The sequence below is a fragment of the Panthera onca genome, chromosome A2, assembly GCF_046562875.1.
Source record: "Panthera onca isolate mPanOnc1 chromosome A2, mPanOnc1 haplotype 2, whole genome shotgun sequence".
Lineage (NCBI taxonomy): Eukaryota > Metazoa > Chordata > Mammalia > Carnivora > Felidae > Panthera > Panthera onca.
In genome coordinates this window covers 7,532,259-7,550,599 of record NC_138340.1, presented here as the reverse complement: position 1 = coordinate 7,550,599, position 18,341 = coordinate 7,532,259, and the positions used below count along the sequence as shown (strand labels likewise).

General features: G+C 51.0%; 1 protein-coding gene across 2 annotated transcripts in view; it reads left to right on the top strand.

The window, feature by feature from the left end:
* Positions 1 to 4,615, top strand: part of COL5A3 (collagen type V alpha 3 chain) — a 35,827-nt gene extending 31,212 nt beyond the window's left edge. For both annotated transcript variants that reach the window (XM_060630167.3, XM_060630165.3), the window contains exons 65-67: positions 1,531 to 1,599; positions 3,332 to 3,571; positions 3,653 to 4,615. In XM_060630167.3, the coding sequence (XP_060486150.3) occupies positions 1,531 to 1,599; positions 3,332 to 3,571; positions 3,653 to 3,799 (456 nt within the window). In that variant the 3' untranslated portion in view covers positions 3,800 to 4,615. The remainder of the gene's footprint in view (positions 1 to 1,530; positions 1,600 to 3,331; positions 3,572 to 3,652) is intronic.
* The last annotated feature ends 13,726 nt before the right edge of the window (positions 4,616 to 18,341 follow it).

Here is an 18,341-nt window from a genome sequence, read left to right as displayed (position 1 = left end):
AGTGCCTGGGCGGGGTGGGGGGAGGGGGCGCAGGGAGAAAGAGGGCACCGGAAGCCAAGCCGTATCACCGGCCCGTCCTCCCGCCTCCACCAAAGGCTGTCCCCTGCTTCCCCTCCCTGCCCAACACGCACACAGGCTTCGTCTGGGACCTTATCCTAACTTCATCCGGCATTTGTTGAGGACCTGCTGTATGCCAAGGCCTGTGAAGGTCTGAAGGTCTGAAGGTCTGGGACCACAGCCGAGAATCAAACAAAGCAAAACTCTGCTTTTAGGGAGCTCACCTTCTACGAGAAAATCTAGGGAAGGAAACAATAATGGTGGCAGATCTTTAAATAGTGCTTTATGTGTGCCAGGCTGTTCTGAGCACTTAGCTGCGTCAACACTGAGGCCCAGTTCTGCCATCATCCCCCAGAGAGGGAAACTAAGGCACAGAGAAGTTACCCGAGGATTACCCAAGGCAGGCTGGCTCTAGAGTCCCAGCCCTTAACCTCCTGTAGGCACTGCCTCCTGATCCGCTATCTGAGGGGCCTGTGGACTCATTGCCCTCCAGGCTGTGGGCTGGGAGGGGAGACCACCTGGGCCCCCAGGAACACTGGGCTTCTCCATCAGGCTCAGCAGCAGAGGGCAGTGGGCAGGCAGCAGCAACTCTAGAACCCCGGGTTGGGATATAAACTGGGGGGAACAGGGTTTTTTTCATCTGCAAAACGGAGCTCAGGAAGGTATGGACTGGTTGTACAGTTGAGTGCTGATGCAGTGTATCAGATTAGACACTGACGATGGGAGGTGCTGTGCTAATGCCTCTGCTGCTGGTAAAGTATGTAGCCAGCACAGAACCTGCAAAAATGCATGGTGATGTCCCTCTTATTTATGATTATTTTTGACTGGCCAGAGCCCTGGTTTAGTGGGAGCTCAACCCTCCGCCTCTCCCGCACCCTTACACACTAGTGGATGGGAATACAGACAAGCTCAGACCTCGAGGTCACGTAGGATTTGATCTCTAAACAGTTGCTGGTATCTGAGCCTCTCCTGCCAGCTCAGCTTCCTCCTGCCCAGAGGTGTTGGGGAGGGGTGTGAAGACTGATCCAGGTTTGGGTTCCTCAGACACAGACCCTGAGACAAAGACTTGAGGGCGAGTCATTTATTTGGGAGGAGATCGCAGGAGGCACCAGGAGAGGAGGGGGGAAGTGAGAGGGGACTGGGGGAGGCAGCCGATGAGGGTTAAAATGTCACCATTGGGCACTGAAGGCTCAGTTCCACTGGGAGACTTCTGGGAGATGGTGTGGAACAGGCACGTGGGGGAGGGAGAGGGAGCTGAGCATTTATCCATCCATTCTTGTCATTGGTGGAGAGCTGCCTCAGAGGGCAGGGACTCCCAACCCGTGCACTGGCCAAGCCAACTCCCATGCCCAGAGAACAACAGCTCAAGGGTCCGGGGTATACAGTCTGCAACTTTCATTGCTGGGAGGTAAATACAGGAAGACATGGCTGGCACCCAGGCCATCTACACTGACTACCCCCTCCCATCCCCAGGTGAAAATGGCCTCCTGGTCCAAGGAAAAGCCGGGAAACTGGTACAGCACATTCCGTCGAGGGAAGAAGGTGAGCGGCTGGAGACCGAGGTGGGGGATGGTATGAAAACTGGTGGGAACTGGCATGGGGAGTTGGAGGAGGGGCTCTGAGGGATGAGAGGAACAGGGCAGACTCACCTCTGCCTTCATGGTGATTGCAGGCTTGGTAGGGGTAGCAGATTGGGGGCGGGGGAGGGGTGTGTGGAGCGTCAGATGTGAATAGGGGAAGCCCAGGGTATGGTGGAAATCCAGAGGCAGTGCCGCAAGTCCCAGAGGTGTCCTGGTAGCAGTCACAGATCAACTGAAGCCTAAAGAATGAGCTGGGTTAGCAAGTTAGGGAGGACAAGGAAAAGTGTTCCAGGCAGAGGGAACAGCATACACAAAGGTCCAGAGTTAAAAGAGGATCTGGGGAATTGAAAGAAAAAGCCACTCGCCCTGCTCTAGAAAGTGTGAAGGGGAATGTGGTAAGAAAGGAGGCTGGGGAGGTAGGTGAGGGCTAGGCCCACCTCCCCAGAAAGACCTGTGAGCAGCAGGGAGCCATGGAATGTGTTTCAGTGAGGGAAGGACCCAAATCTAACCTCTCAGTTAGAAAAATGCTTCCGGGGCAGGTGGGGAGGGGGCGGTGACTGGCATGTTGGCCCAAGGGAGTGAAGAGGTGGTCCAGGCTGGAGCTGGTGCTGTGGGGGTGGGGAGGAGGGCATGGCTTGGAAAATCTAAGAGAGAGGCCAATAGGACCTAGTCACTGATGAAATGGAAGGGAGGGAGGAGAGGGTTGGTGGGCTGGTGTCTTGTGACATTCTGAGATATGTAGATGAGAAGAACAGGTTTGATGGGTGGGGGGATTTGGGGTTCAGCTTGGGAACTGTTTACATGACATACGTGTATCTGCCAAGCACTGGGAACGTAGCAGCAAATAATAAACACAGTTCCTGACTTCATGAAGTTGATATTCTACTGGGAGCATAACCAAGGAAGCAGGCAGACAGGAACCCAAGAAACAAAGCTATAATATAGCGTGGGGGTATCTTGGTTTGGGTTCCCCCCGAAACAGACCCTTCCACACAGACTCAGTTGCTAGTACTTTATCTGGGAGGTGATTCCAGAAAACATCGGTAGGGGCACATGGAAATGATACAGAGATGAGAAGGAGGCCAGAAGGGACGTATTACCCAGCAGGCTATCTCAGGCCCGTGATATGTTAATAATATATTTTATTTGACCCAGTGCATCTAAATTAGTGTCATATCAATATAAAGGTTACTGAGGCGTTTAAAATTTCTCCCCTACGAGTTCTGCAGAGTCTGACCCATATTTTACGTTTATAGCACATCGTAATTTGGGCACTAAATTTCATTGGAGGTTCTTGATCCATAGTTAGATTTCATAAAATCTGCCTTTGAAAAAGTAGATTCGCATACTTGAGTTGTTCCACACCTAAGTTCTCTGATACCTGGATTGAGGCTCAGTTATTAGTTATGAATTAAAGTAAAAGCATAAATACAAATTTTTAATTAAACAGTTAAGTAACATGGTTGAAAGTTTCCATCTGATTGGCCACATTTCAAGTGCTCAGTAGCCACGTGCACCCGGGGGCTCACAGGGGAACCATGGGGGGCTGGATGGCGGGAAAGGCCACCCCCAAAGAAGGGGACGTGGCAGAGGTCGTGGGTCTGACAGGGGATGGAGAGCCTGGGAGGGAGGTTCTGCAGAAGGAGTAGGGGTGACTGGGGGCACCCTCACCTCCTACTTTGTCCCACCCCCAGTTCTCCTACGTGGATGCTGACGGGTCTCCGGTGAACGTGGTGCAGATGACCTTCCTGAAGTTGCTGAGTGCCACAGCCCGCCAGAGCTTCACCTACTCCTGCCAGAACTCTGCCGCCTGGCTGGACGAAGCTGCAGGCGACTACGGCCGCTCCCTCCGCTTCCTCGGGGCCAACGGGGAAGAGGTGTCCTTCAACCAGACGACAGCAGCCACCATCGCTGTCCCCTACGATGGCTGCAGGGTAAGGGGAAGGGCAGGGGCCGGCCAGAGTGGGGAGAGGCTTTGGCTGCCCTCCTGCTAACTCACCGTTCTGTCTTCCCAGCTCCGCAAGGGACAGACGAAGACCCTCTTGGAGTTCAGCTCTTCCCAAGTGGGGTTTCTGCCTCTGTGGGATGTGGCGGCTACTGACTTCGGCCAGACGAACCAGAAGTTTGGGTTTGAACTGGGCCCTGTCTGCTTTAGCAGCTGAGAGTCTTGGGGTGGGAGGGATAATGAGGGAGCCCCAGACGGGGCACTATTGGTGCTGAGGCTTTGAAGCCACCGTATTTATCGTGTCCTGTGACTGTGGAGCCAGGGGAGAGTCTGCTCATCACGGTCAAGCAGTCTTCCTTCTCCGTTCCAGGGGGCCGGGGGCTGCACTCCCCTGGCTCAAGTCTAGCCTCCCTTCACTGCACCACAGCTGACATACTGTAGTCTGGCTCTGCCTGCCTGCCCAGCCCTCATCTCCCCACCCCCGAGGCCCCATGCAATGAACTTCTAACTCAGAGCTGATGAATGCCCCCCATGCCTGCCTCCCCACTCCTCGGTCAGTGCCCCCAACACCTGGTGGTGCTCCCCTTTCCAATAGTTAAGCACTGGATGTCTCCTGATCCCAGGCTGGGACCCCTTCGCTCATTCCTATTTTCAGGTGGGTTCACAGTGAAGGAACTGAAGTCAGGCTCCAGAGGGAAGAGTGGGGCTTCCCTGGACTGAGCTGGGTGCTCCTTCCACTGCCTCAGCCCAGCTCTGAGTACTGCCCCCACCCATATCTCCCTGAACTCACCTTGCCATGCCAGGTGGTAGGGGAGCCAAGATGGTGGGGGTGAGTCAGGATCCTAATGGTGCTGCCCTATTTATACCTGGGTCTGTATTAAAAGGGAAAATCCCCTCTGTTGTATATTTAATCTGCTTCCTCCTTTAGGGAAGGCTGGGATATGATGAGAGAGATTCTAGCATGATCCCCACCCCTCCGGGGCCATAGGGCATATTTGGCATCTCAAGTCTGAGAATAAACCAGTGAACTGTGTCCCTGTGTCTTTCATCTAGTGCTGCCTATATCTTTCTTAAGGTCGGGCTCTTGTCTCGCCTGAGGTTATCTGCCACCACCTGGCTTAATAGTGTCTTTTGGTAGAGGTGGCTTTGGGAGGTGGGGGAAACCAATTATAATGGTACTCACCGGAGACGATGGGTCTGTTTACCATTTCAGAACCCTAGAAGAAGAGTCAAAAATCTCCGGATCTCTAAGAGAGATCTTAAATGTTTTCAGCACACAAAAAAGAAATTTTAATTATGTGTTGTGATGCCAGTGTTAGCTAATGCTACGGTTGTGATCAGTATACAAGTGTATCAAATCAACAGGTTGTATGCTTAGACTTAGACAATGTCATATTCAATTCTATGTCAATAAAGCTGGAAAAAAATGTGAACCTATTAGGAATACACCAAACTTTGAGAGAGAGAGAGAGAGAGAGAGAGAGAGAGAATAGCTAGATCTTTCTGTTGATCTTGGTTAGTCCTGGAGTCATTGGCTGAGCTGAGGGTGAGGGAATGGATCAAGAGGTGACATGGGATGTGATCTGGGTTTGAGATGAAATGACTAGAAGTCAAAGATCTGGGTGGAGAGTCAGGAGATGAGTTGGGGGGAGAGAGAACTGAGTTACAAGTTGAACCTCGGGGTGAGTTGGGTGTTAGAGGGTAGAGGTTGGTCGAGTTATGTTGAAAATGGCTTGAAGATGAGTCATTGGAGGCTGCTTTGGAGTCAGTTGAGTGCGTTTGCGGTGGAGTAATGATGGGATCTGCTGAACTGGAGGTTGGGAAATCAGTGGATTGAGGTAAGGGTCTGGAGTTGGAGGTTGGACTGACGTGAATTAGGGTTGATGTGGGAGGTAGGATGAACTGAGTAGAACTAAGTAGGGGTTGCTATGAATGGGGAGTGAGGATTGGCAGTTTGGCAAGTCAAGATGGCATCAGTTAAGATCTGAGTTGGGTTTGAGGCAGCTTGAATTGGAGGTTAGATGTTGGGCTGAGGTTTTTTAAAGTAGATTTATTGAGATGTAATTCATTTACCATATAATTCACCCATTTAAGGTATACAATTAAATGGTTTTTAGTACATTCACAGACTTGTGCAACCATCACCACAATCAATTTTAGAACCTTTCATCACCTCAAAAAGAAATCCCATATCCATTAGCAGTCACTTTCCATTTCCCCCAAACCTTTCAGTGGTAGGCAACCACTAATCTTTCTGTCCCTATGGATTTGCCCATTCTGGGCATTTCATAAATGGAATCATATAATATGTGGCCCTTTGGTTCTGAGTACTTCATTCCTGTTTATTGCTGAATAATATTCCATTGTCTGGAATTTTTCCATTGTCGGAAACAATTCTATTGTTTATCCATTCATCGGTTGCTGGACATTGCCCAATTGAGTGCCAAATTGGAGTGATGGAGGGCTGGTGTAGTTGAGTTGGGTCAGGTGGGATTGAGTAGGTATAGGTTTCAGGTTGGGGTGAATGGTCTTCCTCAAAGTCAGGGCTTACCCTACCACCTCTGCCACCAGGCCCCACAAGCCCCCCTGAATGCTTGCCCTGGATTCCCTCATGCATTCAATAAACATTACTGGATTGTAACTCTATGAAGAATGTTGGGGCTCAGAGGTTGATTGATGAGTTCACTCATTCATTCATTTGCTTAATTGTTTGTTTTATAGTTCTTGACTATTTACTCATTGCCAGGCACTGTTCCAAATGCTGGGGTAGAAGAGAGATGTGGGGATCTTACTCCTGAGGGAGACGGACTAGACAGACATACAGCTATGTAATGTGATTTCAGGAAAATCAAACAAGTTACAGCGTGATGAGTGGTGTAAATTTGAGATGAGGTCGTCACAGGAGAGACCTCACTGAAGAGGCAATATTTGAGCACTGAGACCTGAAGGATGAGGGGAAAAGCCATGTGAAATTTGGGGAAGTATCCCCCCACACAGAGAAGAACCCAGAAACCCTCAAAAACGAATGAAGACTCTTGAGGAGATGGTGTCTCCCTTGGTCCCCTCTTCTCCCGATTTGTTGCTTTTGCTGATTTTTCCACACTGTTCTATCAACCCCACTGTACGCCCAGGCCTGCTTCCCATTTATTTCCTCTTCCAAACCTCCTTAGCTCAAGAATGCATATGGTAACACCAATGCTATGTGTTTTCCTCTTCCTGAGAATCCCTAATTGAGAACACATTTCCCAGCTTGCCTTGCAGTTAGGTTGGGCCACGTGCCTGGGTCTTGGCCAGTAGGATGTGGGTAACCATACAACCTCCTGCTTGATCCCCTGAGCTCTTTCAGTCCATGATGGCCTCGGAGATCACATCTGTAAGTAAGAGGAGGGTCTCCTATGGAACCAGAAAGGAGCCACCCTCCTTGAGATACTGCTTGCAGGAATACTACGAGGAGAGGTCCATCAATAACTTGATTGCGTTAGGCCCTTGAGATGTTGAAGGGTTGCTTATTACAGCAGCTATTAGTAATTATCCTGACGAACCCAGCAAAGGAATCCAACTTTTACTAAAGGTCAGCATGGAAGCGTGTGTGCACACTGGGAGGTCCCATTGCAACAAGGTCAACAGCTTAGAATTTAATATGCAATATCTTTGTTCTTGAAAGTCCCCCGACTGTAAATTTGTCACAGCTGGTATGTTTCCCCCCTCCCCAGCCTGGATTTCCCACAATTCTGCTGCCCTCTGCCATCTTTCCCTCCCTGACACCTCGCTTGTCTACCCTCTTCACTCCCTTCCTCTAAGGCTGTCTACACTTAGATCAAATTTATCTCACCTTCTGGGGCACCTGGGTGGCTCAGTCGGTTAAGCATCCAACTCTTGATTTTGACTCAGGTCGTGATCCCAGGGTCGTGCGATCAAGCCCCACGTCCGGCTCCATGCTGGGCATGGAACCTGCTTGAGATTCTCTCTCTCCCTCTGCCCCTCTCCCTCTGCACTCTTTCTCTCTCTCAAAAAATTTTTTTAAAATCTCACTTTCTTACAAAGAACCATTCACAACATTTCTTGCAGACCACATCTTCACACCCATGCAATCCGTGATTAGCTCAACCAACACTGTTAATAATAAATGACCACTGATCGAGTATCTACATGCCAGGCAGTGTTCATCAAATGTTTCCCCTGGATGAATTTATATATTTTCATCACAACCTTTGAGGAAGGTTCTGTTATCCTCATTTTTTTTAGGTAATAGAACTGAGGAACAGAGTAACTTGACCGGAGTCTGGAGCTAGAGATTTTGCTAAACAAAAAGCCGTCTTCTCCTTCAGGGGAACTTTCTCCCATTGTTTTAAAAAATTGCATCTAATACACAGCCCAGGGTTTACAAACGCAAGTCGGCCCGCTTCTGGTTTTGCAACTCCGGTCCCAGCCCTGGTGCAGGTGTTTTGGAAGGGAGGAACAATTAATAATGTAATGAATACTCTTTGATTAGCTAAAAGCTGGTTGAAGAATTAGAATCTCGGCTCTGCTAAACGAAGGTAATTGACAAAGGTGTAAGGAGGGAATTCTGGACCGCATGTTGGGCTCTGTGTATTTACCCAGCATCGTGGCCAGCACCCAGGCGGCTGCTGGGAAAACCCCCAGCTGATTTGCATATTCAGTGGCCATAATTAATCACAGCACTTGTGCTTCCTGAGCGCACGTGTTCTGAACTGGGGGCGGGGCAGGGCGGCCAGTGTGAGAGCCGCCTGTGGCTTCACACATGGTTGTAGGGGGTGGGTGGAGTCGCGATTTAACCCAGATGCACAGGGCGTTGGAAATAGTCATGCTCAGTGACATACACCGACCAAGGGCCCACAGAATCAGACCCTCGTCTTGTCCTGCCCCAGATCCGCAGGCAGACTCAGAGAGGCAGTCCCACGTTATACCCAGCCCTACACCTCCAGCCGGTTCCAGACGTGCTGACACGCATAGCAGGCCACACGCACAGTTGCACACACCCAGTTGTGCCTGGACACACAGCCAAAGCCCACATCTCACACACACACACACACACACACACGCAGTCATGTTCATAAACCCACACTTAGATGTGTAGCCACACCTGAGACCCCCGTTGTCAGAATGCGAGCTGCTGCATCCCGGGGTCTGACATCCCGGGGTCTGCCAGGCAGACAGAGGGACACCCAGGCCCACACAGGGAGACCTGCCACCAGCACGAACTGCAGGCGTCATTCACGTTTCGAGGTCCCCTCCCCCACACCACACATTCATCCATTCGTTGAAGCACCTGCTCTGTGCCAGGTACTACTGTAGGGTCTGGTGATCCAGCAGGGAATAAAACAAGGGTCCGTTTGCCCTCGTGGAGTTTACACTCGAGTGAGGCCAACAGGCAGTAAGCAAATACACAGGTGACACATCAAGTGGTGCCATGAAGAAAAAGAAGGCAGGGCGCCTGGGTGGCTCAGTCGGTGAAGCATCAGACTTCGGCTCGGGTCACGATCTCACGGTTTGTGGGTTCGAGCCCCGTGTCAGGCTCTGTGTTGACAGCTCAGAGCCTAGAACCTGCTTCGGATTCTGTGTCTCCCTCTCTCTCTGCCCCTCCCTTGCTTGCTCTCTCTCTCTCTCTCTCAAAAATAAACATTAAAAAAAAAAAAAAAGAGGGGCGCCTGGGTGGCTCAGTCGGTTAGGCGTCCGACTTCGGCTCAGGTCATGATCTCGCAGTCTGTGAGTTCAAGCCCCGCGTCGGGCTCTGTGCTGAGTGCTCAGAGCCTGGAGCCTGTTTCAGATTCTGTGTCTCCCTCTCTCTCTGACCCTCCCCCATTCATGCTCTGTCTCTCTCTGTCTTAAAAATAAATAAACGTTAAAAAAAATTAAAAAAGAAAAGAAAAGGCAGAGAGGAGGACAAGAAAAAGGTGTTCTTTGAGACAGGGTGGTCAGGGAAGGCTGCCTGGAGGAGGCATCCTTGAAGCAGAGGCTCACACAGAGAGAGGGAGGGTGCTTTGTGACTTCTCACCAACACTGACAACAAGGTACAGATTTACAAACAGGCATGTGCCATGCAGACTTACAAGGGCCTGTCCCCACAAGAGTGGATGTGTGCCCTTGTGTCCAGGGTGCCCCAGACACCAGAGTTTTCTTTTGAGAGTGTGGGCCTGTACCTTAAAGGGACAGGGGAGATCCTAGGGAGACAGCAGAAGCTGAGCAAACAGAGGACCAGATTGATCTTGAGAGGCTGTCCTGTCCGTTCCAAGCTGGTCTCACTTTTATACATGCTTCTCCTCCACCCTTGGTATGTTTCTTACTTGATTTCATTACTTCTGTGTTAAAAAACGTAAAATTTACCATCTTAACATTTTTAAGTGTACACTTCATTACTGTTAAGTACATTCACATCGCTGTGCGACAGACGGACCTCTAGAAGTTTTTAATCTTCTAAAACTGTATCTCGGTCCCCATTAAACAACTCCCTGCGCCCGTCCCCCAGCCCCTGGCACCCACCATCTACTTTTAGTGCCTATGATTTCAGCTATTCTGAGGACCTCATACAGGTAGAATTATACAGTATGTCTTTTGCGATTGGCTTATTTCACTGAGCATAATGTCCTCAAGGGTCCTTGTAGTATGTCAGAATTTCCCTCTCTTTTAAGGCTGAATACTATTCCTTTGGATGGACATACCACATCTTTTTATCCATCAATAGACACTTGGGTTGCTTCCAACTCTTGGCTGCTGTGAATAATGCTGCTATTGTGAACATGGGTTTGCAAATATCTCTTCAAGACCCTGCTTTCAATTCTTTTGGACCTATACTCGAAATGTGTTTGCATGGGGATGCGTGGCTGGCTCCGTCAGAAGAGCGTGTGACTCTAGATCGCGGGGCCATGAGTTTGAGCCCCATGTTGGATGTAGAGATTACTAAAGGAAAAAAAATTAATGAGCTTAAAAAAAATTGTTTGCACAGAGGCACGCACCATATGATAAGACGCACGGGTCTTAAGTGTTCTGTGTGATGAATTTTGACGACGGTCTACATGCCCTAAAGAAGATATAGACTGTTTCCAATGCCCCCAGGAAGTTCTTCGTATCCCTTCCCATGACCCCTCTAAGACACCACCTCTTCTTGGGTACGTTCCTAGTGTTACAAAGCCAATGAATGAAACATGGAAGGTGTATGGAGGCAGTGTGGTATCATGGCTAGAGCCAAGCCCTCTGGTCCGGGTTCAACTTCTTCACTGGGGCAAGCGTGACCTTCACCGTGCCCCACAGTCTCCACAGCTGTGACGACGGGGTGCCTGAGAGCATCTAAACGTCAGGCTGTGTGAGGGTTAAATTACTTAAAATAGGTCACTTAGAGCAATGCTCTAAGTCATGCGGCAAGTGCTGTAAAAGTGTTGCCGTTATAAAAAATACATATGGGGGGAACTTTATGATAAACACGTGCCCACCGCCCACCCTAAAAAATAAAACGCTGCACGCACATTTGAAGCTGTTGTACCCATTTCTGCCATCATCTGCCTTTCTTTCCCCCGATTATGGGTAAATGAGTGTGGAGAATTAAGGTGTTTAAAACATGTGACCAAATATACCTCACATAAAATTTACCCTTTAGCCATTTTTAAGTGTCTCGTCTGGTGGCATTAAGCACGTTCACGCTATTGGGCACACATCACTGCCATCCGTCTCCAGAACTTTGTCCTTTTCCCACACTGAAGCTCCGTCCCCATTAAACGCGATGCCCTGTTTCTGTCTTCCCTTGAGTGCGGGGATTTCTGTCCTCAAGAGTATTTCCCGGTGTTTACTGCACGGGGGGGGGGGGGGGGGGGCTGTATCCATGGATGATGCATAGTTTGGCAGGTTTTGAAACTATCTCTGACCGTTACAATATTGAAGACGCTTTGGCAACTTGCTTTGTTAGCTCAGCCACAGGCTTTGTATCTTCTCCATCTAGACACAAGTATTTCTACAAGTATTTCTAGTCGTGTCTTTGTAAGTGCTTCCCTGAGCACGGTTATCGGTTATCCGTGGGACTCACAAACTTTTAGGTGCTTTCCATTTTGTTCCTGTTCAAACATCCCAGCACGTGTCTTTGGGCACAAGGATCAACGGGTCTGGGGTGTATGAATATACATGAATGGAAATTCTGGGTTAGGGGGAAGGTACGTCTTCAGCTGTCCTGGGTACGATCTTCACACTGGCTGCCCAAACCACACTCTACCCCTTTCTTTTTTTTTTTTTTTTTTTTTAATGTTTATTTATTTTTGAGACAGAGAGAGACCGAGCATGAACAGGGGAGGGTCAGAGAGAGGGAGACACAGAATCCGAAACAGGCTCCAGGCTCTGAGCTGTCAGCACAGAGCCCGACGCGGGGCTTGAACTCACGGACCGCGAGATCATGACCTGAGCCGAAGTCGGCGGCTTAACCGACTGAGCCACCCAGGCGCCCCAACACTCTACCCCTTTCCACCCACCAGTCTTCCAAGCTTCCAAGGCTCCCTGTTGGCCCTGAGTTAAAGTCCAGGTCTTTGTACTTGGCAGCTCTGGCCTCATTTGTCACCATCCCTCACCAGGAGAGCTAGCCTCCTGTGCTTTGCTGCCTCAGGGCCTTTGCATCTGCTCTTTTCTCTGCCCACTGAGCCCTGCCAGTTCTTGCTCAGCTTTTGGCTCTGAACCACCCTGCCCCCAGGCCAGATCAGGGCTCTCCAAACATGCTCAGAGAACTCTGCCCATCTGTTCGTGCACCAAACTCTCAATTATTTTAGGGCAGGAACTTTCTTGTTTGTAGCCACAAATCCAGTGCAGGTGAGGCCCGGGGCCAGTGGCGTGTCTCTACTGGTGGATGAATGGAGAAGCCAGGGCTGCGCAGAGACCTGAATTCCAATCCCAGCTCGACCACTTCCTGGCTGTGTGACCTCAGGCAAGAAGCTTAACCTCTCTGAGCCCCTCACTTGCCTCTCCTCTGAAACCCTTCCCAGGGATGGTGCAGGGGTTGAAGTGAGCCCCAGCCAGGTCTGGCTCAGGGTAGACCCCTCTTGGTAGGAGCTGCTGTGATTCTGAGCCAAGTTCCGGGCCTGTAACCTCAGATTAGGGCCTTGCTTCTTCCTGGCTTGGCAGGGCTGGGAAGCGATGCTGGGTCTCCTTGTCCCGCCAACTCATGCCTCAATTCCCAGGCCGGTAATGGGAACCACATGCGCTGGACATAGGCCCACCCGTCCTCCGTCCCCCCCCCTCCTCCCCTAGAGAGGCCTCCTTAGTCATTCTGTCCACCTCCCTCTTCCCACAACCTCATTCCCACGCTGCCCTGGCCTGGGGTTTGCGTGTCAGAGGGTGTCTGTGCAGTGTTGTAGGTCCCTGCGGGTCCCTGTGTGTGTGTGACGGGGTCTGAAGCGTAGGTCTGTGGGCGTGTCTTGCACAAGCGGTCTGCCTCTGTCGTGCATGTGTGCTTGTGTGTGAACTACCTGCCTACTCTGTGAGTCATCTGGTAGGTTTGCACACGTGTTCCCGTATGAACTGTTGTGCCCGTTTTACGAACCTCCACACGGGGCTGCGTGGTTGTGGTGCGTCTGTCTTCATGTGGCTAAATTGTGGATTTGTGGGCCATGAATTGTGGATTTGTGGGTGAACTGCATGTCCATACTGGGGAACTATGTGTGTGAGCTGTGTGCCTGAATGGTGGGGTTTGTGTATTTCTTGTGTTGGGGGTGTGTGTGTGTGTTGGGTCAGGTGTATTCGTGAGATAATTGTGGCTTCTTGGGTAATTGTAGCTGGTTCCTCTCCGATGTTCTTCCCCGTTCTGACAGCAGATGTGTGTTTCTGTGGGCCCTTGAGCTTGGGATGTGTGTATCTGGCTGTGTGTTGCATGTGGTTGTGTGTGCTCGTTCTGGGTGACACCGTTCTGTCTCGGTGTGATGTGCCTGGACCTTATATCCCAGTACAGTGTCCCTGGGTGACTGTGTGCCCATGTCGCGTGTTTGTGTGCCAGTTTGGGCAACTGGGGACAAGTTCCTGTTCCCACAGCTAGGTCGTTCAGTGTGTGTGCATGTGTGGATGCTTATGTGTGTGTGTGCTTATGTGTGGATATGTTTGCATGTGTGTGCATGTGTGTGTGTTTGTGTGTATGTGTGGGGTGTGTGCATGTGTAGGTGTGTTTGCATGTGTGTGCATGGGTGTGTGTGTATATGTGTGTGTGCTTATGTGTGGGTATGTTTATATGCATGTGTGTGTGCATGTGTGGGTGTGTGTGCATGTATGGGGTGTGGGTGTGTTTCATGTGTGTGCATGGGTGTGTGTGTATGTGTGTGTGCTTATGTGGGTATGTTTGCATGTGTGTGCATGTGTGGGTATGTGTGCATGTATGGGTGCTTCTGTGTGTGTGTGTGCTTATGTGTGGGTATGTTTGTATGTGTGTGCTTGTGTGTATGTGTGGGGTGTGTGCATGTGTGGGTGTGTTTGCATGTGTGTGCATGGGTGTGTGTGTATGTGTGTGTGCTTTTGTGTGGGTATGTTTGCATGCATGTGCGGGTGCTTATGTGTGTGTGTGTGTGCTTATTTGTGGGTATGTGTTCATGCGTGTGCATGTGTGGGTGTGTTTTATGAATGTGTGTGCATGAGTGTGCATGTGTGGGTGTGCGTGTGTGGGTGTGCCTGCCCGTGTGTGTGTCTGCGTGAAGCCTGGAAGGGAGGGAGTCCCAGTGCTGGCAGAAGCTCCCCAGTGAGAAATGCCCAACAAAAGGAAAGAACGGGGCTGAACCATGGAGGTAGGCTGCGGGAAGCCCCCTTGGATGAGGGCTGACCTCAGGAGCCTCTCCTGGGACATGGAAGGAGGGCTGTGCTCCATTCTGCATGAGCACTTGGAGGTGTGGGATTGGGAGCCCCGGACCTGGAGGGCATTGGAACGACCCCCGTGAAGATGCATGGGCTTGGAAGGCCAAGATGCAATGCTTGACTCCCCTGGGAGGGGCCAGGCCTTCTTGACGCCATGTGAACACCACAGGGTCCGGCCCAGGTATCCCCCTGCAACCGCAGCATAAAGAACCTCATGTCAACAGGCGCCTGGAGGGTCAGTTGGTTGAGCATCCGACTTCGGCTCAGGTCATGATCTCAAGGTTCTTGAGTTCAAGCCCTACATCAGGCTCTGCGCTGACAGCTCGGAGCCTGGAGCCTGCTTCAGATTCTGTGTCTCCCTCTCTCTCTCTGCCCCTCCCCTGCTCTCTCTCTCTCTCTCTCAAAAACAAAATAAACATTAAAAAATAAGTTAAAAAAGAACTTCATGTCTGGAGTCAGACGTGAACCAAATTGTGGTCTTCGCTCTGCTGTACGTCCTCTCTGTGGCCTTCATACAGTGTCTTAAGCTCTCTGAACCTCAATCTCTCCATCTGAAAAGTGGGACAGAGGCAGATGATGTCAGTGCCTTGCCCATATCCCCTTGGCCGTGACACATTCCTCTGCACAGTTCTGCCAGCCTCAGGGCTCAGTCCACATACTGGCGAGGCCAGAAATGCCGAAGAGTGGGCACCCCTGGGGACAGCCCTCCCCTAATGACATGCAGGACCTGAGAACAAACGGCCACCTCCCTTGCCCTCAAGCAGGACAACTGCGAGGAACAGATTCCACACTCTCTCCCAAGGGTCCCCAGCAGGGCTGACCCTCGGTTGCCTGTGTGGATTTGACAAGAAAGGAAAGACGCACAACAAATAACCCAGTTTTGGAGATGAGAAATGGAGAAAGACAGAATCCTGATGATGTCCCAGGACACCTGGATCCAGCCATGCCTGAATCCAACTACCCCTGGATTTTTTTTTTCAGCCGTGTGAGCTGATATTTTTTTTTGTTGTTGTTAAGACAGTTCTAGCTGCCTTTCTGCCACTTGCTACCAAAGGACCTCTGAGTAATAAATATACAGAGGGATCTGCAAGAGCAAAGGCATGTGTAGACACGCGTGGCGTAGATTGTTTCACTCATTAACTTCTTGATCATCTCCGTGTCAGGCCCTGTGCAGGGGGAAAGGAAAGCTCTGGATGTTTCTTCCTCTGGCTAGACTCAGGAAGGGGTCGCAGTAAAGACAATGGCTGCCCAGGCACCAATTAGGAAAAGCCAGTGGTGAGCTGGTGAGAGCTGGCAGAGACCCAATGCTCCTTTGTCCTGCCTCCATACATCGTGGAGGGCAGACTTTGCCCAGAGCCAGACCCTGAGTCACCTGGTCCAGCGGTTTTGCCGCATGAGGTCTCTCAAGAAGCTGATCTGTCTTCACTGATGGTCCACAGTCCTGATCACTACCCTGACCACACAGGGAGGTAGACACCATGCTCATCATAGCATTGATCGTGGTGCTGACCTTGAAGTTGACAACAGTGCAACCAGGACGCTGAGTCTGAGCCTGATCAGGACGTGACCTGATCATAATTTTGACCTCGGCACGGCCAGGTCACTGTCCAAAGCAAGGTCAGAACAATGACTACAGCATGGCTAGGACAGTGATTGTGACCCTGAGGACATTCAGCCAGGAAACTGACCATCACGCTGACAACAACACAACCAGGAATGACCCGTAGAGACCACAGAACTGACCACAATGCTGACCCCAGTAGAACCAGGATGCTGATGGCAGCACAGATCCCAGTTCAATAGGACATTGACCACAGTGTGATCAGGACAGATTGCTAGTGACCACAGCTGTGGCCGTGACCACAGCATTGAATGTATTGGCCAGGGTCCAGTGAGAAAAACAAAGCTCACACCAGGTGGTTCAGCAACAAACTTTCACATGGGGATTTAGCCACAGAGACGTTAGTTAAGCTTTTTTTTTTTAAATTTTTTTTCAACGTTTTTTATTTATTTTTGGGACAGAGAAAGACAGAGCATGAACGGGGGAGGGGCAGAGAGAGAGGGAGACACAGAATCGGAAACAGGCTCCAGGCTCCGAGCCATCAGCCCAGAGCCTGACGCGGGGCTCGAACTCACGGACCGCGAGATCGTGACCTGGCTGAAGTCGGACGCTTAACCGACTGTGCCACCCAGGCGCCCCAGTTAAGCTTTTTTTAAAGAGTAAATGGGAGAAGTGAATTGATTCTAGAGTCAGTAGCAAGCCACCATCTTCCCAAGAGCTGAAGTAACTGAAGGGACGAAGTAGTTAGCAGAGTCCAGAACCTGCCACCACCTGATAGGAGCTGAACCACCAAAGGGACTCCGGTCCCAGTGGCTGAGACCACAGAGGAGACACAACAGCCACTGCCAGAAACACTGAAAGGAGAGAGAGGGGGAGAAATAGTCTGGCTTCTTCCCACCCCCACTCCCCACCCCATTGGCTGAGCCTCGCCGGATGCAAGGGAGCCTGGGAAATGTAGTTTGCAGAGGCCACACCCCTGAAACAGCAGAGCTGGGGAAGGAGGGGGAATGGACCTAAGGACATACTGACCCATGTCAACTACATAGCACAGGCCATGCTTGACCATGACAATGACATGAGCCCAGAGGATGTTGTTCATGGTCCTGAAACAGCTCTAATAAGGGCACCACTCTGTAGTAAGGGGACGTGCAGGGCCTCCCCTCCCCCCACTGTTAACCACAGCCCGCACTCGGTCAAAAGCTTATAGGTTCCACTAACCAACAACAGCCCTTTTCTTCTCTACACCTACTGCGGGCTTGGCCTGAGTTGTCAGCAAAGGGCAATTTCCCATTGTTATTTTTTTTTAAGTCTATTTATTTATTTTGAGAGAGAGAGAGCAGCATGCAAGCAGGGGAGGGGCAGAGAGAGAGAGGGAGAGAGAGAATCCCAAGCAGTCTCCACACTATCAGCTTGAAGCAGGACACAAGGTTGGAACTCGTGAACTGTGAAATCCTGACCTGAGCCTAAATCAAGATTCCGGCACTCAAACGACTGAGCCACCTAGGCACCCCAGCAATCTCCCATTTGGGAAAGGAGGTAGAGGGATGGATGGGATATGGGATGCCTTCCCTGACTCAGATTCTGTTCTGTGTCCCACACCCCATGGCCAATTTCCTCAACTCCATGCTTCACTGTGGTAACGTTCTCAGGGGATTGAGGGCTGGTTGGGGGCTCTATCTTAAGGGTCACAGATGTCTCCCTACAACTCCATGAGGAAACAGGTCTCCTGAGAGAAGGAAAGCTCTTGGCCTAAGGTCACATGGCCAAGACGTGACAGGACCAGGGTCAACCCCCTGTCCATTGGACACCATCCTCTTTCTTGCTCTGACAAAAGCACCCATAGTGTGTTATCTGCCTGGCATACGGTAGGGTCAGAGAAGTGCCAGGCCTCCCCACCCCTCTGTTATAGCTGATTCCTCTGTAACCTGACGGGCTTGCTCCCCACCCCACCCCCACCCCCACCAAAAAAGCCTCTGACAAGGAAGGGAAGGAAGACGACTGCGACTGTGACTGCGGAGAAGAGGGGGGAGAGGCAGAGAAAGGCTGGAGGCTGGACCAGGACGCCCTTCATATGCAAATGGCTTCTCGTTGGAGGCGCGTGAATATTTTGATCCTCTCGGGATCTGGGGATCTGGTCTCCCATCTTGGGCCATTGAAAGGGGGGTGAGAAACTCTCAGGTGTGGCGGGGGAGGGGGACTTTGAGGAAGAGGGGCCTGGAAAATGGGTGGGAGGGGGAGAGTGAAAACAAGGTACCCCGCTTTGGGGGCCAGCCCCCCCCCTTGGCCATCCCCAGGGGCCGCCGGTCTAACGGTCTCCCTGTTTTTGTCTCTCACTCCTCCTTCCATCTCCGTTCCACCTCCCTTGTCCCGGCAG